We start from the raw sequence: 24,205 nt of genomic DNA on the forward strand, positions 1-24,205 counted from the left end.
CCGGCGAATAAACGTTATGGATATAAATGTGATGAACATTAAATAAAAAGGAAGTAGATACCCTTAATTTTTAACTCAAAATGTTTAACAGATATTCTTGGAATTAATTGCAACCAAAAGATAGGAGAAGACAAGTTACAAATATTTATTCGCTCTCGATTGCCCGTTTGGCAATTTTCAAGCCTGGAGAGAAGCACCCAAAACAAAATGAAGAGGCGTCTCTATTTTTTATTTTAGTAACGTCATTTAATTTAAAATTAATTCTGAAAACGGCGGTTAGTGAAACAAGATTCCTGTCCTTGACAATGCGCACCGTTTCCGATAATACAATTCAGAAAGGAGAAATTTAATGGATTGTTACGTAAACAATTTCGGTAAATTCATTACAAAAGAGGATGAAAGATGGTTTTTCTCCAAAAAATTTAAAATGTTCATTTTAAGATTAAAAAGAAATTTTACATTGTCTAGCAGCCTTCAAATCCATCTATTCGTTCTTGTGACTTCTACGATTATGTACTATCAAAGAACTCTTACTCGTACATGCATTGTAACATTGATCACAACTGAAGGGTTTTTCAACATTGTGAATGCGTTGATGTGCTATCAAACTAATCTTCTGTGTACATTTATAGTCACACCGAGCACATTTGAAGGGTTTTTCTCCACTGTGAATGTGTTGATGTGTGATAAAATTATTCTTCCACGCACTTGCATAGTCACACTGATCACATACGAAGGGTTTTTGACCTCTGTGAATAAGTTCATGTGCGATCAAACTAATCTTCTGTGTACATTTATAGTCACAACGAGTACATTTTAAGGGTTTTTCACCGCTATGAATGCGTTGATGCACGATCAAATTACCCTTCCGCGTGCTTGCAAAGTCACACTGATTACATCTGAAGGGTTTATCACCACTGTGAACGCGTTGATGTCTGATCAAATTTCTCTTATACTTGTGTGCATATTCACACTGATCACGTTTGTGTTTTTCTTCGTTACCCTTTCTAACGTGACGTTGCAGATCCCTTTTATATTCAGTAGAACACTTTAACCGAAGTTTCTTCTTGAATTTACCTATAGAATATACATAAAAGAAATATAAAAACGACATAACTTATAATTTAGTATCAAAAATACAGTAACATTTAAGCGAACTTAAAAGAAAAAAACGTAATGCTGAGGCCTCTACGAAAACTCAGTGTTAAAGAAAAGAAACAGTGCTGATGAGTGAACGAGCATATCAACAAAAAGGTGATGAAGATTAACTTAAATGGCGAGGAGAAACCTTGGCTCGAAACCAGAGAGAGTGGTAACTTATCGAAAGGGTTAAACTGGTCCATAAGTTATCGTTTGCTTTATAAAGAAAGACGGTAAAATTTTAACTTGACCACCTGGTTTTTTATTAGCACGAGGGGAATTCGCGAAACATCCGCCGCTTTTCGTTCAAGGTTTGATGACACCTATGACTAATCACCTATTTACATATCGCGCTCTCATAGACGGCAAGAGGTTGTCATAAACCCTTTAGACGAAAGTTATCACTTGCGATAACTCCAGGGCTCCCACAGAAATTTCTTAAAATAATAGTGAAAAAAGAGACCTTTCACGGTAAAAATAGGGTAAAATAAGGACCAAATTCTTGGAAATAGGAACCAAATAGAGACCAATTCGAAATCAAAATTAGATCTTTATTTGTACGGAAGTATCACAAAAAAAGTTGGGAAACCAAAATAAACCTCTCCGAGCCAAGACGAATTTACTTTCTAAACACAGTTCCACCAGCCAATGAGAAAAACCGGAAACACATAGTTCAAATTGGCGAGATATTGCCAAGGTCATTTGTAAAGGTTAAAGCGTTTAATAATTCCCTGTGGATCGGAGTGAGAATAGTTTTACTGTTGCAAAACATTTTAGATGGAATATTAAAAACGGGAATTTTTGAAAATAGGGTGGTTTAGAGACCAAATGGCGATTTTAGGGTGGTTTAGAGACCTACCCAAAAAGTAGAGACTTTTAGGTATTTTAGAGACCAGATGGGAGCCCTGTAACTCGCTTAAAAAGTTAGAGAATTGCCCCCATTGTTTCTATTTTTTTTTTTATTTTTTAAGTTTTCAAATTCTATGTAACGATACGATGCTTTAATAGTGGTTAATCATAAAGCTCAGATGTTACGGGTCCAGAATAGTATGTTCTTACCAGTCTATAGAAGAACTCAATCAAACCAGTTTTAAAATTTCCCCAATAGTGTTACCGATATAAACCAGGCAGCTCGGTCAAATTCGGAAAAAAGTAAACATAAACAAATAAACAACTTTCGAAAATATATTAAGATTTAAATTTGATCACTGAAACGGTACTAAGTACTAAAACACAACAAGCCTGATTTCAACGGTAAAGTCAGGGTTAGCGACAATTTTCCTGTCTCTGTTGAAACCATCTAGCACCTGAGCTGATGACGAAGTTAAAGTAATTAAAGACGCAAATGACGAACCAGAACATTTAGCAAGTACTACATCAAAGCCTGAAAAAACTTCCGACAATTTAAGTGCTAATGAAAGCTCCGAGGGCACTGATAACGGAAATGGAAATCGCTCGAACGAAAAAACCTCAAACGTTTGGAACAATTCGAAAAACGTATTCAAAATTTATTATGGCTTATTTTAGCATCGTCTATGTGAATTTTATTACATTTAATATAAAATTAGTTCTGAAAATGGTGGCGTTACAACTGGGTATAGTGCACCAAGAGTCTTCCGGCGCTTCCGTTAATACAATTTATAATGGAGAAATTTAATGTATTGTTACATAAACAGTGTCGGCCCATTCATTACACAAAACGATGAAATATGGTTATTGTCCTACACATTTAAAATGTAAATCCATCTATTCATTCATGTGACTTCTACGTTTATGTACTATCAAATTACACTTCTGTCTGCATATATTTAGTCCCACCGATCGCACTTGAGGCGTTTTTCACCATTGTATGATTAAATTACTCATACGATTACTAGCATATTCGCACTAATCTAATTCTGTGGGTTTTTCACCACTGTGAATAAATTGATGTCTGATCAAAGCATTCTTCTGCGTGCTTGCATAGTCACACTGATCACATTTGAAGGGTTTTTCACCACTGTGAATGAGTTGATGTCTGATCAAATTAGAATTGTTTGCGCCAGCATAGTCACACTGATCACATTTGAAGGGTTTGTCACCACGGTGAATGCGTTGATGTTTGATCAAATTATTCTTCTGTGTGCTTGCATAGTCACACTGATCACATACGAAGGGTTTATCACCACTGTGAATGCGTTGATGTGCGATCAAATTATTCTTGTGCGTGCTGGCATAGTCGCACTGATCACATTTGAAGGGTCTTTCACCTCTGTGAATGCGTTGATGCACGATCAAATTACCCTTCTGCGTGCTTGAAAAGTTGCACTGATCACATTTGAAGGGTTTTTCACCACTGTGAACATGTTGATGTGCGATCAAACTAATCTTCCACGTACTTGCATAGTCACACTGATCACATTTGAAGGGTTTTTCGCCGCTATGAATGCGTTGATGCACGATCAAATTATCCTTCCGCGTGCTTGCAAAGTCGCACTGATTACATCTGAAGGGTTTTTCACTACTGTGAACGGGTTGATGTCTGATCAAATTTCTCTTATACTTGTGTGCATAGTCACACTGATCACATTTGTGTTTTTCTTCGTTACCCTTACTAACGTGACGTTGCAGATCCCTTTTATATTCAGTAGAACACTTTAACCGAAGTTTCTTCTTGAATTTACCTACAGAATATATATAAAAGAAATATAACTCACCGAATAATTTCCCTAGCCAGATTATTTAACTCAAAGCGAGATAAATGTAGAAGGGCAGCTATTTACTCTCAGATCAAAACTCATGCAAGAGGGGTTACTCGAAACGAAACCCTGTCGATATCTAGTTCGACAACTTGTCGATACTCGACAACTTCCGACAGAATACCATTTTTGTGATTTTCGAGACCGAGAGAGATGTCGATCGACAACTTTCTTTCGAAGCTTACAGAATAGGCACCCTGGTGTTAAGTAAAAGTAGAACCTGATTAATACTAAATGCCCCGGCCTAACCGTTCCCGCATAAATGTTGCAGGGACGTTAAAGAAATTGGTTTTAATCCGCGGACATCTTGAAAAATGGCGGCTAGAAATGTGAAGTTTCTTACTCTAATTTGTAAATGCATTGATTTTCATCAAATTAATTTCTTGCGCGCCTCCGAAGGAACACTAATCTCATTTGAGGGGTTTTTCTGCTTCGCGTTTTAATGGGATGTTATAAATTTCATCCTTACTAAGTTTGATACTGAATTAATTTAGCCTGGATGAAGAAAAACCTTTCAAGGTAGAATTAACGATGTACTCATCACATAAAGTTTGCAAAAAAAGGCATTAAATACGTAGAATTGTGTAGACGCACTTGAAAAGAACACAATGCCAAGTTGTACGAAGAAGCAATGTCGAAGAAAAGTCAAGGCTTTGATCACGTGAATCAGCGTACGCTTCAATAATATAAGCAGTATAACTACACAAAAGTGCGCAACAATATGGCGTCATGCCACTGTTATTTGTTATTAAGTATTTACAACCATAACGATTGAAAATAAGCATCGCTTAGGGGCTTTCGACCCAAGATTAGTTTTCATCAAAGTTTAAAGCGGAATTACGTCCAAAAGCAGGGAGGCCGTGTCTCCATCATTCGCGTTTTTCGGAGGGGGAAAAATACATTCGGATTGTATTACGAGCAGTTAAATGTGTGGGATTCTGGGAGCTGACTTTGAACTGAACTGAACCGATTCATCTAAACTAAAGAGGGGTGGGGAAATCATCATCTAGTGAACGACAGTCTTGGACTCGAGCTTGAGTGTGATAGTAATGTTTTTAACTAAATAAAGAACTTGATAAAAGTAGAGAGAGTTATTAATTATAGAGTGAAACATAAGAGTAATGAGACGAAACATTACAAAATGAAATACGCGACTAGACTAGAGAAGGCGGAAATAGTTGCTTAGAAATATGATATCTCAATCTAGGTACTCAACACTATAAAAGTATAAAATGACTTACGTGCAATTCCCGAACGAGGCGATGAGGTTTTACCCTCTGCATTCTTTGGAGCGACATCTTCTAATGTCTCCGTGTTGGACACCGAACTATTATTTTCAACTGCAATTGGAACTTCGGGCAAATCGCTTTCCATAGAGACGGGGTTCAATTCTGATAGTTCAATTGGGTTGCGTTCTACTTCAGGAACAAACACTGGAACACTCAATGAACTCGGATCGACAAACAGTTCCACACTTTGATTTTGTCCATCACTTTTCTTTGCATCTGTCACGGCGATTTCGTATTGGTTTTCATCAAGTTCGTTTTCTACGTCTAATTCTAGTGAATCGCATTCGGCATTTGCGTCAACAGAAAGATCCAAATGTTTTTCGGATTCAACATTCAATTCAGGAACACGAAATTTCTTCGATCGAGTTGAATTACCCTCTGTCGAGACACTTGGCGATTGACGATAAGAATCGTTAATGTTAATATTGTTCTCAAGAGGTTCTCGTGGAGAATCACTCTCCGTGTTCGTGTCAGGAGTCATTTCGAATTCGTTTTCAACCTTAATTTTAGGTGAAGGCGCACTTTGAGGCAAACTGTCACTGTAGTTCAGTTTAGGGACACATGGATTCGTATTTCGCGTTATAAACCCCATATTTTCAGTTTTTTTCAAGGTAGTTTCGGTGTTTGTATTGCCAACCTCAGAACCAGGTGATTCTTGACTAATGTTTTCTTTACACAGGTTGCCTTGGACACTGTGCATCACAATAGGAAGGGATAACTCCTGGCCATTAATTTCCAAATCTTTTTCAACGGGTTCAGTTTTCACTAATTCATCGTTAGGAAATTGGTGTAATCCACTTTTCTCCTATTTTTTTAAACAATTAACAATAACTCTCATTCTTAAAGTAATTCTCTTTCCAATCGAGTATGAAAGTGAATGATGTTCCATACCATCAGATCTTTGATTCTATTTTCCAACTCTTTAATGACCCTATTGAGTCTTTCAATTTCGTCTATTTGCTTATTTATCGTTAATGATGTTTTCACTCTCTCTTTTGCCATTTTTGAAATTAAAACATTACACTAAACAAAATGAGATTCCATTACAAAACAATCTTCGGACTTTCTTTAGCTTAACGTATTTTAAAGGGGCAAGCAAGAAAAAGGGGAAGATGATGACACGCAAGAAGGGGATCAGCAACAAAGGCCCTCGTCGGGTTTCTTTGTTAATAAAGAAACGAAGGACGTGTTGCCAATCCCCTTAGCTTTGTGCCAATCCTGATAGGTGTTTTCACCAATAACCTTAATTAATTAACCCACCCACTCATAGAGTTTGGTTCTATTTTAAGGCACACCTGATTCGACAACTGTCCATTTAAATTTTCTCATATCTCTGTGCTTAATTTCACACTCCTTAAAAACCCCTATGCTTAGAAAAATACCTTGGCTTTCAGTTCCCTAACTCGATCATCTCTAGCTTTTACTTCATTTATTAGATCATCTTTGCTCAAGTGATCATAGTTACAATCTTCTTCGTAGTCCATTTCCTAAAAACAAAGTTTCAATAACTTCCAGATTGCCTAAAACTAGGAATATTGCAATAATTTCGCAAAATACCTCTTTAATCGCCAACCTTTGAAGATTTACTAAACTCAGTTCGGAATTTTGAAAAGAGAGTTGGTGAGATTGTAAATCTATACTAAAATAAAATAATTTTTCAAACTGAAGGTAAATCAAACACGGACAAGGAAAGTTTCCCGTTCGCTATAAAAAGCTAAGAAAAACATAGCAATGCTTAAATTGTGACACTTTTGTTCAAGACTAGGGATTTTCTCAAGCACATTTTCTGAATACAACTACAACTAGCTTCGTATAAATTATTTATTCTGCTAGCGTTTTTTATTTTTTAAATAGCAAGAAAGATCTATTTCTTTTCAAGGTATAATAGTTTCAATAGGTTTGGATCCGTTATGCCTTGTTGACATGATCCAAGTAGCATTTTATTCATCACTTACCAGCTTAAACGTTCCACCATAACACGACATTCTTTAACAAATTCCATCACTTTTTGTACAGTTTCCCTGTTAAGATAATATACGTAACATTTTAATTATAATAAAAAGTATGGCCATAAACAAAGATTTAGTGTTACCAAGGGCGTTTCCCTCAGTTTCTTACCAGGCAAGGCTTATATTAACGTTGTTTTGGTTTCACAGTTACTCACACTGTTCTGTTTTTGGGGTTAAAAAAGAGAAAAAGCTTCAACCTTTATTAAGAGCTTTTCTTGTATATATATACTCTTATTAATAATGAATAAAAATACATTAAAGCCTTCAAAGGAGGAACCGTTACCGTAACAAAGGTATTCACTAATCACTTCAAAGTACGAACGCCAAAAAAAGGGAACGTCTAGCAGACAGCTTTAACTTTTTCCTAACCGCCGTTAATCAGTCTGGGAAATAAGGATTTTTTTAAACTAGTCCTTGGGAGTACAGTTTGGGAAATGATTTCTTAAAACTGGACACTGGGCCAGCCACCCCCCCCCTTGTCTGGAATAAATAAACTGATCCATGAAGATTGACCAGAACGCGTCGTCTGCTAAAATAAAGAAGTCCATAATTGAAATAGTTGAGATAATATCTGGACTCTGGTTACCCAGTTACCCTTGAATTTTATTAGTGGTCAAGTACACCACTGACCCCCCTCCGATTAAATTTTTAAACGGGTCCAGGCAATTTTTAAACTGGTCTTGGCATTTTTTAAACTGGTCCTGGCATTTTTTAAACTGGTCCTGGCATTTTTTAAACTGGTCCTGGCAATTTTTAAACTGGTCATTCGCCCTATGCCACCGCCTTATTTTTCCACGCTGCTTGGTACCAGTGTTCCCCCCCCCAGGGCCGGAAATAAGCACAGGAGACTGGACATTGTCCAATAAAATTTTTAAATGTCCCATAATTTTTTTTAAAAACTAAGGGGGTCACTGGAAATTTTGACCAATAAATTTTCCGATGTTTTTATAGCTTGACTATGAAGATGCAACACTATTTTTGCACACTCCAGTGGACAGTGTCCCATAAATTTTCCAGTCAAAGGAGGGGTCACTGGACACATGTCCTATAAGAAGTTTTTCTTATTTCCAGCCCTGTTCCCCCCTAGTGTCCGAAATAATAAACTGGTTTCCGGACTGGCCCCCACCTTTGTTCTTAATTAAAAAACTGGTCCTGAGGACCAGTAACCCTCACTTCTTGAATTTTAAAACTAGTCCAAGCAATTAATAAACTGGTTTTGAACCAGAGGAAGTGTTCTGAAGACTGCTGTCACTGCTGTGGAGTGAAGTGTGGTTCTCTAGAAGTATCATGTCGAGAAAATATCAGAGATTCTGCCAGACTTGGACCGCAAAAACTATCTATAACAATTTTCAAAAGCGAGGGGTGGGCGTGATAAACATTCGAAGGTCTATAGGATGTGCAACTCGCTGTACTAAAAAGTAGACAAGTCGATGCTAGCGACGCCAGCTAACAGCGCTGGAAAGTCTTGCCCTTGCGTGATAAATTAAAAGTACCGGGCTATGGCCCACTCGATCACGCGCTCAACGAAGCAAGCTGCTCGCATTAAAGGCAACACTAGTAGGCGGGACGTTGCTTTGCTTCTTGGCGCCGAGGGAAGTACGCTGAAAAGGAGACTTCCCACCTGTGTGTTGGTTTCTCTTCAAGTAAACAATGGAATGGTCTATTCATATACTAAATCTCTAATACAGTCCTGCACCGCTCAAAAACGTTTCATTTGTTAATATCTCATAGGAAAAATATAGCGGAACTTACACTTGAAAATTGATATTCTTTAAATAGATTTTATGAATTTTAATATTCGTTCGAATATTAAATGCTTGTACAACTAACTTTGTTTCAATAAATGAAATGGGTCGAAGTTACAAACTAAAACAGTTAAAATTCACTTATAATAAAATCAGAGTATTAAGTAAAAAATTTAAATTGTTAAAAATGTAGTAGTTTCTGGTAGTATTAACTTATAATGAAGATTATACGTTGGCATCCTACACTACTGTTTCTTAATAGTTTTCATTTAGAATTCTTTTGAATATTTAGTTATGGTCAATGGTTTTGAATATTTATTGCGATCACGTGTTAAGGATTTGCTGGTAAAGTCACACTGATCACATTAGAAGGGTTTTTCTCAACTGCGAACGCGTTGACGGGTCTGATAAAATTACTCTCGCAGCTCACCTAAAATCACAATGATCAAATACGAAGTTTTTCAACACCGTGAATTCCTTGATGTGTGATCAATAAGCACATCGACGCGCTCACGTTGTCACTGATCACATTTGAATGGTTTTTCTCCACTGTGAATGCGTTGGTGTCTGATTAATCTAGTCTTGTGAGTGCTAGCATATCCACACTGAACACATTTGAATGGTTTATCTCCACTGTGAGTGAATTGATGTGTGATCAAATTGCTTCTTTGCGTGCAGGCATAATCACAATGATCACATTTGAATGGTTTTTCACCACTGTGAATGCGTTGATGTCTGATCAAATTATTCTTCTTCGTGCTGGCATAATCACACTGATCACATTTGAAGGGTTTTTCACTACTGTGAATGCGTTGATGTGTGATCAAAGCATTCTTTTGCGAACATATATATCCACACTGATCACATTTGAATAGTTTTTCTCCAGTGTGAATGCGTTGATGTGTGATCAAACCACTCTTCTTCGTACAATTATATTCACACTGATTACATTTGAATGGTTTTTCCCCAGTGTGAATGCGTTGATGTGTGATCAAACCACTCTTCTGCGTGCAGGCATAATCACACTGATCACATCTGAATGGTTTTTCACCACTGTGAATGCGTTGGTGTCTGATTAAACTAGTCTTGTTATTGCTGGCATATCCACACTGTTCACATTTGAATGGTTTCTCTCCAGTGTGAATGCGTTGATGTGTGATCAAACCACTCTTTTGCGCACATTTAAATTCACACTGTTCACATTTGAATGGTTTCTCTCCAGTGTGAATGCGTTGATGTGTGATCAAAGCACTCTTTTGCGTACATTTAAATTCACACTGATCACATTTGAATGGTTTTTCCCCAGTGTGAATGCGTTGATGTGCTATCAACCTACTCTTGTGCGAACATTTATATTCGCACTGATCACATTTGAATGGTTTTTCCCGACTGTGAATAAGTTGATGTGTGATCAAAAGACTATTCTCTTTGCTGGAAAAGTCATCACATTTGAAGATCTTTTCAACGTTCCTCTTTTGCATTTGACGTTCTTCATCATTTTTGGGATACTCGCATCGAGTTGAAAGTTCATTCTTGGATTTTTCTACAGAAAGAAAATTAACCCTTGAATATAAGTTTAGACATGAGTGAATCATGTACTAGCTCCCTATAAGTTACTCAGTCGCACTGGCCTACTGTATCCAGCATTTTCTTCCGAATAGTCGAGAGGAGGGGAGGCGGGTGAGAGTGATAATAGACGGCGCCCTCTCTTATGGCTTTGAAATTAATATATATATGAAGTGACGATAGTTCCAAATGGTATTAACGGCTTTGGAGGTTTTGGTTTCTTTTCCTTATTTAAAAATAATTTAGGTTTCACAACAGTCTTCGATTAAAAATGGGTTGGGTCTTTCTTTAAGTTCTATTAGTTCTTTAGACGCATTATTAAAAAGTTCAATAAGGTTTTCGAGATGACTACTAAGTTGTTGTTTAGCTCCTATTCTTTGATAAAGTTTGGTTCTCTCACCATAAATAGCCTCTGAACGTTGCCTACGGAATAAAAATTCATATTCCCTCTGAATTTAAATGAGTAGCTTAATTTCAAAGATAAAATACGACTGAACCGTCCGCAAACAATCACAACATTTCTAAAACGTCGTCTGCTTATACTAACTACCTTTCAGTTCGAAGTTTCATTGGTTTATACCCTTTTCCGTTTTTTACCGGAAATACGTAAGCGCCGAGAGTAGTGATATTTTCTCTCACTGGGGGTCGCATATAGGTAACACTTTTTTTGGCGGGAAGAAAATGCTGGATACATTAGGCCAGTGTGGCTGAGTAACTTATAGGGAGCTAGTATATGATTCACTCATGGTTTAGATCGAAGTTAGCACAAAAAGCTGAACCCTCTGTTAAATGCGTACTCGAAGCTCCCCAATCAAATCTGCAATCGCCCAGCCCCGCTCAGGCTCTCATTATTACACCTTGACCCTGTCGCCACCCGCCTCAAAATTAATAATCTCTGCCTCGTTCACGACTTTATTCATGGTCACCTTGCCTCCGCCTTCTCCGACTATTTTACCCGTAATTCAAGTACTCGCACCCGTGGTCACTCTCACAAATTATTTAAGCCTAGGGCTCTAACTACCTATCGTCAAACTCATTTTACTACTGCCGTCATTGATGACTGGAACTCTTTACCCCTGACCTCGTTACTATTACCAATAAGTCCCAATTTCGCCGTAAATTATCCGAGTATTTTAAGTCTTTACCTTAGCTTAGTTTCTTGATCGTTTGTTTCGCCATACTTGCCTCCCCCTATAGCAGGCCCCTCCATTCCAATTGTATCTTAACTTAATTGTTCTCTTTAAAAATGTATATATATATTCTATTATCTCTCATAGGAAACGCATGTTATTATCGCTGCTCACGCTTAAGCCACTCAGCTGGCTCTGTGGGCAATTGTCTTGTATAAATAAATAAATAAATAAATAAATAAATAATTTGTGTCTCCTTGATACAAATTTTCCAGATAATATAATGTTCGGTTTGTTTTCGAAAAGGTTATGAATTTCCAAAGTTTCAGAGGATTATCATTCACTTCTGAAGAAGTTTAATTATCACAAAAATTATAGTTGAAGGGAGCCCAGCCAAAAATGTAAATCCCTCATAGGAAAAAATAGGAGTATAAATAGTATAAAAATTACTCTTCGGACGAAATTTTCCGATGGAAAATCGTCGGCTGTTGCAAGATATCCCTGACCAGTTTTGGTGATCAGTTGCTCACCATGCAGATCTTACTTAATAATTTTTGGTTCATTGGTATCACCATAAGTTTATAAGATGTGTTCCATAAGTATGACACTTCCTATACTTCGTAATGCTAGAGACTTAATGAGAGGTAGTTCGAGAACGACACATCAATTGACTACACGCGGTTTTGCAAGAGTTCCATCATCCTATTTAGTCTAAACTAAGCCTTTGACAGCACCAAAACCAGGCGTCGCTTTTCGAGAATCTATGACTCTTCACCTACGTCACTTCATGACAAGCGTTCAGTATAAACTGAGAAACTTATGTAACATGTCTTATGAACTTATGGTATCACCGTGCGACGCGTGATTCGATAGACTTTTTAAAAATCATTTCAAACCCTGAGATATTTTCACATTTTGCAAATTAATAACTATGGTTAAAGCAAAAAGGAATATACTATAAGAAGGTATAAGTTGCGAGATCTTCCGCTTATACTCTTACGCCGGTGTCAGTGGACAAGTAAGCCCCACCTCTTTCATGTCCATCATTACTCCGCCCTGTCCCATTGGATCCCGTGGGTGTTGGGTCATACAGACACGAATGACGTATTCCGACTAGAGAAAAAAACCTCGAGCAAACTAAACAGAAAATGGAGGCTAACCGCGGTGCTGAAAAGGTACGACAGTCGTTTTCATGTGCCATTAACAACCTAGTTAAAGGTTTTGAATCTAACTTAGATTGAAGGTTATTGAAATTGTCTGCTAGTTCTAAACAAGCTGGGTACTCGGATTAAAGTAGTTGTTGGATATTTCCTTGTTTTAATGGTCAATGTTTTTTGGGGGGGGGGTGGTATATATCCGTAACCAAATGTTGTACACAACATGTTCATTGATACTTTCCACTCAGTTGTTCCCAATAAACACGATCCCTCATAATTGACGGACTTTTCAAAATCACCCTTTTTACCAGTGTCAGTGGATATATTGCTCAAGGTTATTTTCAAACACGGTAGCAGTATGACTCTCTCAGGTACTCACACTTTTTAAGAATAAAATTACTTACCCATTTTCGAACTAGCAGACGAATGGTTTGAGGCGCAAGGTTCAAGGGCATCTAAGTTGGACACTGAAGTATCGTTTTCAAGTTCAGGCGATATATCCAGTAAGTCGCTTTCCAGATGAACCGGGGTCATTTCCGGCAAACCGTAGATCGGTTCAATATTTCCTTTTTCATGACACTTATTTTTAGATTCCTGTGCTTCCAAAGATTCTACAATTGAATCGTTCTCCATATTTCTTTCAAGGGACAATTCCAAATCGTTTTTTGACTTCGACATTCAGTTGAGGAACTCACACTTTCATGGACTGCGACGTAATATCCCGATTTTCTCTGTTTGTCAAGGACCTTTGACACGGAAAATTTTAAAATAATAAAAAGATTTGGCATTGATAAGTTTAGTACAACAGAATTCTAAGTCGAGGCTTAAAAAAATGTACTTTTTTAGTAATAATGTTATCATAAATGGTTAAGTGATTTTTTTACCTATTTGAGATTTTATGGACTATTTGAAATAAGCACCTCTGGGCAATCGCATACCGCCTTGCCCTCTTGATAACAAAATTCTCGCGGTACGTGCTCCATGTCGAATGAAATTTAGCGCAAGATTTTTTAAAACTGGGCCAGATGTAGAGGGTGCAACGAATTTTTTTTAACAGGAATGCAAAGCGTTATGCGATTGGTCGGAGGTGCTTATTTCAAATTATCCATAAAATCTCAACCTAATTTGAATTTTGAAATCATTTGGAGGTATTTCCTGAATATTTCATAATGTAGACTGGTCTTATAATTAGTAGAAGAATCCATAAAAAAATCGCTTGATTTCACCCTCCTTTTAACTTTTATAATAATTTATTTTACCCATGTGCATTTCTTTTATTATTGATTAAACTCTATAAAAATAATGTTATCAGTTATCACTTACACTGTTCTGATATTCTTGCTCTTTGGAGAGATAGATTCCTCTTTTATTTACCGTTTTCCAGCTGTATGGCTAAAACTTAACTGAAATTGTTACAAAAGATAACTACACCAATTGCCGCCAAAAACTAATCTCTAGCAGTAGGTTTTAATTTTTGAGCACGGCGCGGCTGGGTGCCGGAGCTGGCACCAGGGGTATACCATAGCCAACTCGATCATGCGCTCCTGGACACAAGCTGCTCGCAGTCGCAGCGGCTAGAGTGGGATATAGACCGAGTGGGGATTCGGGAAATGTAAAGCCCCGCCCATTGACATGCGCAATAACCACTGGATGTTTTACTTCCAACAGCAACACGTAAATAGCGAGAAAATCTACTCTTTGGCGCGAAATTTAAAATGCTTAGGTTTAAATCATTGGTGTTGCTAATTAGTTCAAATCTTAATAAAAAGGTGAATATTTGTGTTATTATATAGATTTTAAAATATTTCCCACCATGTTTTAAACACAACATATACATTGTTTATTACTAAACAATAAAGGATTTACATTCATTATTACGTTAGGAAAAGTGGTTTAAATTATTGGTAGACCGAGCGATGATGCGTTAATTGTAAAATACCTGCACTTGCGTCTTTGCAAGGTCATGTCTTGCTTTTTCAATGAAAGACTAACAGTTTTCCAATAGCTATTTTGTTTGAAGGTACATTTTTCTGTGAATTTTTGCAGTTAGTTCCAGGATAAGTAGAGTAGTCTTTGTAAAGTGCGGCGCTGAGGCAATTTTAGTTACCAAAAATGAAAAATAATCACAATAAAGAAAGGAGGTCAATGGATAAAGGATGGGCGTGAAAAACATTCGAAGCTCTATAGGATGTGCAACTCCCTGTACAAAAAAGTAGGCAAGTTGATACTAGCGACGCCTGACTAACAGCGCTGGAAAGCCTGGCCCTTGAGTGACGCGCTCGACGAAGCAGTACGAGTCGCGGGACGTTGCTTTGCTTCTTGGCTTGAGGGGAATACGCTGTCTATTGGTTTCTATTCAAGTAAACAATGGAATGGTCTATTCATATGCTAAACCTCGAATACAGTCTTGCACCGCTCAAAAACTTCATTTGTTAATATCTCAAAGGAAAGAGATATGATATTGCCAAATGAAATGAATATAGGCCATATATTTATCTCAGTATTACAAGGTTAGGCACTTCAATTGAATTACCAACTGAAAATTGATATCATTTAAACAAATTTTTATTAATTTTAATACTCGTTACAATATTAAAGGCTTGTACAACTAACTTTCTTTCTAAAAATGAAACTCAAACAATTAAAATTCACTTATAATAAAATCAGAGTAAGTAAAAAAATTAAAAAGTTAAAAATTTAGTAGTATTAACCTATAATGAAGATTATACATTAGCATTTAGAATTCTTTTGAATATTTAGTTATGGTTAGCGGTTTTGAATATTTATTGCGATCACGTGCGAAGGGTTTGCTGGTAAAGTCACAATGATCACATTAGAAGTGTTTTTCCCTACTGTGAACGCGTTGACGGGTCTGATAAAATTACTCTTCCAGCTCACCTAAAATCACAATGATCACATACGAAGTTTTTCACCACCATGAATTCGTTGATGTGTGATCAATAAGGACTTCCACGCGCTAACATAGGTCACTATTCACATTTGGTTTGGTCAATGGTTTATTATGGTTTTTCACCACTGTGAATGCGTTGATGATTGATCAAATGAGCCCTATGCGTGCAAGCATAGCCACACCGATCGCATTTGAAGGGTTTTTCACCACTGTGAATGCGTGGACGTTTGATCAATAAGCTCTTCCACGCGATAGCGTATTCACTCTCATCGAATTTGGAGGGGTTTTCACCACTGTGAATGCGTTGATGTATGTTCAAACTACTCCTCTGTGTGGTTGCATATTCACAATGCTCACATTTGAATGGTGTTTCATCACCATGAATGCTTTTATGTCTGATCAAACCATTCTTACGAATACTTGCAAAGTCACACTGATCACATTTGAAGGATTTTTCATCACCGTGTACGCGTTGATGTCTGATCAAACCAATCTTACGAATACTTGCAAAGTCACACTGATCACATTTGAAGGATTTTTCATCATCGTGTATGCGTTCATGTTTGTTCAAATCATACTTCCGAGTACTTGCAAAGTCACAGAGATCACATTTGAAGGGTCTTTCCCCCCTGTGAATGCTTTGATGGATTTCCAAATCATACTTCCGAGTACAAGCAAAGTCACACTGATCGCATTTGAATGGTTTTTCACTACTGCGAATGCGCTGATGACTGATCTGATGACTGATCAAATGACCACTCTCTGTGGTTACAAATTCACACTGATCACATCTGAAGGGATTTACACCATGGTAAAGACGTTGATGTCTAATGAAACAATGCTTCCACACACTACTAAAGTCACAATGCTCGCATTTGAAGGGTGTTTCAATATGCATCGTGCTTTTATGCGCGATAAGATAATGCTTCCGTGTGCAGGCATATTCACACTGATCACATTTGAAGGGTAATTCACCGCTATGGATGCGTTCATGCGCGATCAAATTACTCTCCAGCTTGCTGGCATAATCACACTGATCACATTTGAAGGGTCTTCCTTTTCCCCCAAAGTGAATGAGTTTGTGCTTGATCAAATTACTTTTCTGTGTGCTGGAAAATTCACACTGATCACATTTGAAGATTTGTTCTCTTTTATGAATTTTGAAGCGAAGTTCAACAACTCTTTTATCTTCAATATTATGTTTTTCCTTGGGTTTACCTACACAAATCAAAAAATACATTTCATAAAGAAAAAATCATGTTACATCTGGAAAGTAGGCCTGTGCGAGTACCCGATACCCGAAAACTTAATTTCTTAATACCCGAAATTATTCGATTATTTAAATTTCCCCGCTCATTACCCGTGACAAGGCTTAGGACAATCGGGTATTGGTTTGGCAAAGTTTCTTGAACTTAGAAGAACTTAAGTTTGAGTAAACTTTTCCACAATGCTCAGTATTATTCATTATTTCAATCCTCGCTAATAGCTTAAAGGTGGAATTCATAAACGTCGGACGCAACGCAATTTAGTACAGGCAAAGGCAGGGCGTCGTGCGCAAAAGGCGGAAGTTTGCGCACGACGCCCTGCCTTTGCCTGTACTAAATTCCGTTGCGTCCGACGTTTATGAATTCCACCTTTAGCGTCTTATTTTTGTACTTTTCGCCATAATGGTATCCAAGTCTTTCATGACACTTATTTTTTTCACATATAAAAGTATTTCATCCCGATAAGTGCCCGATATGATTTTTTGCTACCCGAAAAGCACCCGAATAATGGTAGTTTAGCTAGGCCTACTTATTCGAGTACCCGTTAGAAATCCAGGTACCCGACCCGATACCCGATTGGAAGTTTTTTCAACTACCCGTACCCGACCCGAAACCCAAAAATCACTACCCGCACAGGCCTACTGGAAAGCGCCATGATTCTATGAGATGTGGACGGAGCTCGTATCACACCCCATAATTAGTCAGGACCCTTCTAGAGTATCCGCCCACTTTTCACACACAGTGGGGACTAGGAGTGAAAGATTCTCAGAATCGCATCTATTTTTTCTTAGTAATATTCACGCGTAGTCCACAAATTAACATAAAAAAATCGGAATTCTGCAAGCACACTTATATTTGGACCTAGGGGCGAGTTTTTGGGCTAAAGCTGAGGCGAATTTACACTTCCCAACATTTGACTCAAATATTTCACAGAAATAAGTATTCTAGTGGCAAATCGTTTGCTTAGATAACTTAATAATGCCTAATCTTTTCCCAAAATCGAACATACGTAATTTCGCTGTAAGTAATGCCTACATTTGTTTCACTTATCATATGAAAATTCTAATCTGATCATAAACGATAATAATTGGGGCGTTCAAGCTCTGGCTTTATTGCTTTTGCCATTATAATATTTTAAAGCCTTTCTCTGTGCCATCTTAGCTCAATCAGATTATCATAAGTTATTTCCCAGCATGCTCTGTTGATCCTCAAAACCCTGTTGGGAAATTTGAACTTGTTGCTATTTGGGCCGATGTCTTGATCTTTGTGATTGGCATCAGCAGTAGAGTTCAGAAATAAAATCACATTCGCTACAGTGGTCGAATGAATTTCATTCTTGTATGTTAAGCCATCAAATCAGTTCAATACATAATAATTACGTATAATCAGAAGTAAATAGGGGGAAGTACGTATCAAAGGGGGTTTCGAGAGGCGTCGAGTTATGGTTTTTTTCGCGCCTTTCCGCTACCGCGTTTTTGGCGGGAACTCGCGGATGAATACACTTCCCCGAAACTATTTTCTTCTCGTCTGCTCCTGTTCATTCTAGCATATTCAACTCAAGAGTCAGGTCGGCTCCGTACTCCGTAGCTGGCTATATTACAGACGACTATTGACAAAACAAAACAAGTTGATAAAGTACTATGGGGTCGATGGTGGCGACACCAATTTGGACAAATTTTTCAGGGCTCTTCTTTCGTTTGACAGACTATAGTTGATGTTGAGTTGTTGACCGCTTTTCGTGTCATAATAAGATAAGAATGACTAGCAGACAGCTAAGTTTCCCAGTCTCGGGCTTGGAGGTGGTATTATTTTTATTATTGGAGTGGAATTTAGATAAAACCTTTGCCAACAGTATTAATAATGTTGGCGAAGATAATGCAATACTTATCTGACTAATCTCTAGACTCAGCAGGCTGAGAATGTGAGAAATAAGGTGGTGGCCCTGGAAAAATGTCCACTTAAAAAAATCCTTATTCTCAATTCTCAGCCTTAGCGCGAGTCCGGCAGAAATTTCCGTTCGGTTTTTCTGGGCTAGTTTGGCCACGGTGGTTTTGCAAATTGCTTTTGCGTTCTGGCAAATTGACGGCCTTTCAATCACCGTCATCGAGAAATATGCGACAGCAGTTTTCAAAAACCATAGCCAACTCGATCACGCACTCAACGACGCAAACTCGCTCGGAAAAAAGAACTGAAATTCGGCCGGACTCGCGACGTAAAAATAATTTCAGACCTTTGAACAAACTAGCAAAATGAAACACAAATATTTCAATACCAAACCCAGTCAGCTTTTCCCGCCCTTTGATTACGTTATTTGTTATATTAAACTAGAATATTTGATTAATTATAATTAAACCTTCAACACTATTTATATTGAATACTCTTAATTAGAGGTGTGCGGTTAACCGTTTCAATCGAATAATTCGATCGAATACCGAACCGAATAATTCGATTCGGTATTCGATAAACCCATTTTCACTATTCGATTCGAATATCGAATACCGAACTGACTATTCGGTTAAAGTTCGACTACCATAAATTTAGGTTTATTTAAAAAAATATCATCCCAATTTTATTTGTCTCCCATCAAAAACTACCAGCAAGTGCATAGGAATATTTTAAGAAATACTTTACCACCAATGAGGAGAGGTATTTTGAAATTTAGGAGCTTCTAATTGTTCTTCTCCTTGCTTTGTATTGACTATTGGCGAATATTAGGGTTACTACCCGATTAGCCGCGAATAGTTGGCCTAGTATTCGCGAATACTAGGGTTAAATATTCGCGGTTACTAGGCTTAACTATTCGCGATTAATCGGGAAGGAAAAAAAATTACCAAGGCCCAACTATTCCATATTCGATTTGGAATAAACTATTCGATTCGGTATTTGATAAGGAAAATTTTTTGGTATTCGATAACCGGTTCGATACCCAAAAAGTGGTATTCGCACACCCCTACTCTTAATGTTATTCTAATGAATTATCTTATCAACGGCTCAATCAATCGCATGAGGTATGTCTCATAAAGGCGTCAATTAGCCAGAACGTAGCAGACCTTGAAAACTGTGTGTAGAACTGTAGATCAAGACTACGTGATTAATAACGTAGAAATAAGGCGGTCGTCCTGGTCAGCGTGATGTAGATTGTAGACTATCGTGGACCAAAATCTTGCTCTACTCGTGACAGGAAAATTGTCAAAATTAAATTTAGCCTTAAATAACAAATTATTATTTTTAAGCGCTTTAATTGCAAAAGTAGAAATATATAATGGATAATTTATTAAAATATATATATTTTACCTTCAAACTCCAAAATTAAACATTATAAATTAAATAAGATATAAAATGTAGTAAAAGTGAACAACATGTGGTATTCCAAAACTAAATGCTATATCTTCAAGACATAATGGGTTATATCTAAATCTCGTTCCACTTTTGGTGATATCTTTTAAAAAATTAGCTAATTAATCTATTTAAACTATTTCCTTTGAACCACTAGCAGACCATCAAATCAGGATCAAATAGGATCTGGTTGAACTCGCGACGGGATAATTGTCAAAACTGCTTTCAGACTTATTTCACAAAAGATTATTTTTAAGAAATTATGTCCCACTCACCAGAGCTCACTCGATCTGTGCTCGGCGCCAACAGCTTGTTTCGTTGAAGTCTTTAAAGGGCGCCACCGGAGGCTTGCGGGGTCAAACTGTTGGGAAGCATAATGCCTAGCCCCCCGCCGCGACAGTGGCGCCACTCCTTATGGCCAAAAAGCTGAGTGTTTTCAGACAGAATTTAGAAGGGGAGTGGAAGGGGTGGTTTGGAATGTAGCGCAACGTCGTCTGCTAAACGTTATCTAGGCAGGTCGATTTCCGGTATGATGCGTTGGTAACAGAGATATTTTAGAACACGTGACCGGAAACTCGCCTACCCCAAAAAGCTCAACGCGACGTCTTGTTTGGGCGTCATCACGTTTAATAGAGTCAAAGGGGGGGGCCTTCCACTCCCCTTCTAAATTCTCTCTGGTGTTTTCCCCCGTCCCTAAAGGCAGACTGCCTCGGGAGAGGTCCGGTTAGCCCCTTTAAGCAATCTTAGCAATCGTTTTAAAAAACTTCGCTCAATTCCTTGTTGGGCTCTCGGAAAAAAATGGGAGCACAGAAAGTTTTTTAACTCGCGATCTAAATTAAATTCTGAAATTAAAAAGAATCATTTTCAATTTCACACTGGAAGAAAATAGGTATTTCAGCGTAGATATCTCGTAAACTATGAAGTGTTCATACTGTACATTATTTCCATCGATAGTTCTGTTTGACGAATGAAATATGTAAAATTGACTCAACAACTTTCTACTGTAGTATATCACGACAATAATCCCAACCGATCCCAACACCATAGTTTTTAAGCTATTGTCAGGCTTTAAGCTGCATTGTATCTAATTTTTCAGGAACAAGTGGCTTTTTAAGAATCATGCAATAGGGAATCCGCAACTGTTATCAGAAATATTATTTGAATTACAAATAAAGTACATTTGGTGAGCGTGTGCTTGTAATAAATAAATAAAAATAAAACCGTGATTTGTGTAAGCGTTTTCATTTGTTTGTATGTAATTATTTTTGATGTTGCCCCAAAGGTTAGGTAACTTTCTTCAATTGAAATTACCATCTGAAAACTGATATCATTTAAGCAGATTTTATAAATTTTAATAGTCATAAAAATTCATTTACAATAAAACAATAAAATCAGAACATCAAGAAATCAATGTACATTATTTCAGAATTAGGAGAATTAACTTGTAATGAAGATTGGACTCTGCTCCTTGATGGTTTTCAATTATTTTAAAAATCAAAATAAGTATAGATTTCATAGATAATTAGACAGTTACGTAACAACCTGAAAAGAAAAGCTGATAAACTTTTCGGGTTATAATCTATTTCGAGAGCAATGTTTATCACACTAAGAACAAAATGTTGCCCGAAGAAGTGCGTGTAATGGAAAAGGTATTAGGAATTTGTCAGAGGAACATCGTTTCATTCAATAGCGAAATCTCAAATTTTTTTTTCGAATTTTACAACATTGGAAATTTTTCATTCATTCCTCGATTCTACTCTTTACTACTCCTTCAAATCCATTCTATTGACCCATGTGTTTTCTACATGTGTGTGATGATACATCTTCACAATGATAAAACTTGAATGGTATTTCACCACTATCAACGCGCTGATGTGTGATCAAATTAGACTCACTTGTGCTGGTATAATCACACTTGAAGGGTTTTCTTCCTAAGGTGAATGCGCTGATGTACGATCAAATTACTACTCTGCCTACATTTATAGTCACACTGATCACATTTTATGTGTTTTATACCACTGTGAATTCGTTGATGTATGATCAAATAACTACTATGCCTACATTTATAGTCACACTGATGACATTTGAAGGGTTTTTCACCACTGTGAATGCGTTGATGTATGATCAAATTACTCTTGATTGTGCTGGCATAATCACACCGATCACATTTGAAGGGTTTTTCACCAATGTGAATGCGTTGATGTGCGATGAAATGAACCTTCCGCGTGGATCCATAGTCACACTGATCACATTTGAAGGGTTTTTCACCAATGTGAATACGTTTATGTTTAAACAAATAATTTTTAGTCGCGCTAGCATATTCACATTGATCACATTTGAAGGGTTTTTCACTACTGTGATTTCGTTGATGGTTTTTCAAATCACTCTTGTTCCTGCTATCATAGTCACACTGATCACATTTGAATGGTTTTTCACCACTGTGAATGAGTTCATGGGTGATCAAACTACTCTTCTGCGTGCATCGATAGTCACACTGATCACATTTGAAGGGTTTTTCCCCACTGTGTATGCGTTGATGCGCGATCAAATTACCCTTCTGCGTGGATCCATAATCACACTGATCACATTTGAAGTGTTTTTCACTACTGTGAATGTGTTGATGTTTTTTCAAATCGGACTTTCGCTTGCTACCATAATCACACTGATCACATATGAAGGGTTTTTCACCACTATGAATGCGTTGATGTCTGATCAAATTACTCTTCTGCTTGCTGGCATAATCACACTGATCACATTTGAAGTGTTTTCCACCAATGTGTTTACGTCGTTGATGTCTGAACAACTTACTTTTGTGTGAAGTGGAAAATTTACACTGATCACATTTGAAGCTTTGTTCTTTAGCACGAATTTTAGAGCGATGTTCTACTCCTCTTTTATCTTCAATATTTTGATTTTTCTTGGATTTACCTACACAAAGCAAAACTACATTTCATTCAGGAAATGTAACATCTGGAAAAGAAAGATACGACACAAGGAAACCGCGATGATTCTATGAGATGTGGACGGAGCTCGTGTCACACCCCTTAATTAGTCGCGAGCTTTCTAAAGTATCCGCCCACTTTTCAAAGAATCGCACCTATTTTTTCTTGGTAATATTCATGCGTAGTTTATAAATTAACATAAAAAATGCTTTGTTCTGCAAGCGCACATGAAAAAATAAGGAATGCAGGGGCATATGAAGGCGCACACTATTAAAGAAAAGAAGTAGTTGCTTTCTCTCCAAACCAATGCGAGGCTTGTTGTGGGCACATAGGGTCAAACTATTTCCCCTTAGCAAAGTTGGAAAATGTCCATCTTTCAAATGAGATTGTCCATTAATTCTCCTCTTATTTCCTTATATAATCAAGCTCATTTGCAATAGTGATAATCTTTAAAACAGATGAAAGTTTAAAAGAAACCAATTATTTGGACCTAGGGGTGAGTTTTTGGGCTAACGCTGAAAATGAAGGGTATTAAAACTTTCCAACATTTTAACTCAAAAATCTTACAGAAACAAGTGGTTGAGAGGATTATGCACCCAGCAAGTGACTTGGGGAGACCTACAATATTTCTACATAAATAAAAATTTACGCACCAGGCTGCTTGTTGTTCCGGTCCTCAGTAGGGACTCCTTCCGAACTACAGAGATAAATTATGATAAAAAAAAACGTGTAAACAACAAAATCCATACAACCTTTTTCTCTTGCAATACCTTTCATTTTGAGATTGCGGTTGTTGTTCCGCAACTGGTAGGGATAATGCTTGGCTATCTGGTTCTGAATCATTATCAACTGGTTCAACTTTTGGCTCTGAATCATAATCAACTGGTTCAACTTTCACTGATACATCGTTAGCCTTTTCAATTTCTCCATTTTTCTCCTAATTTTTTGAACAATTAACAATGATTAATGAATATTGC

At 37.3% G+C, this 24,205-nt stretch overlaps 3 protein-coding genes across 4 annotated transcripts in view; 1 reads left to right on the forward strand and 2 right to left on the reverse strand.

Moving 5' to 3' along the window:
- LOC149621160 (sodium-dependent multivitamin transporter-like) overlaps nt 1-24,205 on the forward strand; it is a 141,643-nt gene that overhangs the window by 94,845 nt on the left and 22,593 nt on the right. The window lies entirely within an intron of this gene.
- LOC149621166 (uncharacterized) lies at nt 1,671-6,267 on the reverse strand. The gene is made up of 3 exons (XM_089855764.1): nt 6,059-6,267; nt 5,120-5,972; nt 1,671-3,803 (listed from the first exon to the last, which is right to left on the reverse strand). The coding sequence occupies exons 1-3, from the start codon at nt 6,167-6,169 to the stop codon at nt 3,028-3,030; spliced, it is 1,740 nt and encodes a 579-aa protein (XP_089711890.1). The 5' UTR covers nt 6,170-6,267; the 3' UTR covers nt 1,671-3,027.
- Nucleotides 21,595-24,205, reverse strand: part of LOC149621167 (uncharacterized) — a 149,143-nt gene continuing 146,532 nt past the window's right edge. Inside the window, exons 5-7 of one of the 2 annotated variants that reach the window (XM_089855766.1) lie at nt 23,999-24,165; nt 23,882-23,925; nt 21,595-23,214 (exon numbers count right to left, since the gene is read on the reverse strand). In XM_089855766.1, the coding sequence (XP_089711892.1) occupies nt 22,196-23,214; nt 23,882-23,925; nt 23,999-24,165 (1,230 nt within the window). In that variant the 3' untranslated portion in view covers nt 21,595-22,195. The remainder of the gene's footprint in view (nt 23,215-23,881; nt 23,926-23,998; nt 24,166-24,205) is intronic. The other variant, XM_089855767.1, reaches the window with a different exon arrangement.

This window comes from Phalangium opilio, unplaced genomic scaffold (genome assembly GCF_054372755.1).
Source record: "Phalangium opilio isolate 3A_F unplaced genomic scaffold, DU_Popi_V2 ptg000209l_1, whole genome shotgun sequence".
NCBI classification, from domain to species: Eukaryota; Metazoa; Arthropoda; class Arachnida; order Opiliones; family Phalangiidae; genus Phalangium; species Phalangium opilio.

Coding starts and splice junctions, on each gene's coding strand:
- LOC149621166 (XM_089855764.1), bottom strand. CDS start 6,169: ATGGCAAAAGAGAGAGTGAAAACATCATTAACGATAAATAAGCAAATA. Junction 5,973..6,058: donor ATAGAATCAAAGATCTGATG/GTATGGAACATC, acceptor TTAAAAAAATAG/GAGAAAAGTGGATTACACCA. Junction 3,804..5,119: donor GCCTCGTTCGGGAATTGCAC/GTAAGTCATTTT, acceptor TATATTCTGTAG/GTAAATTCAAGAAGAAACTT.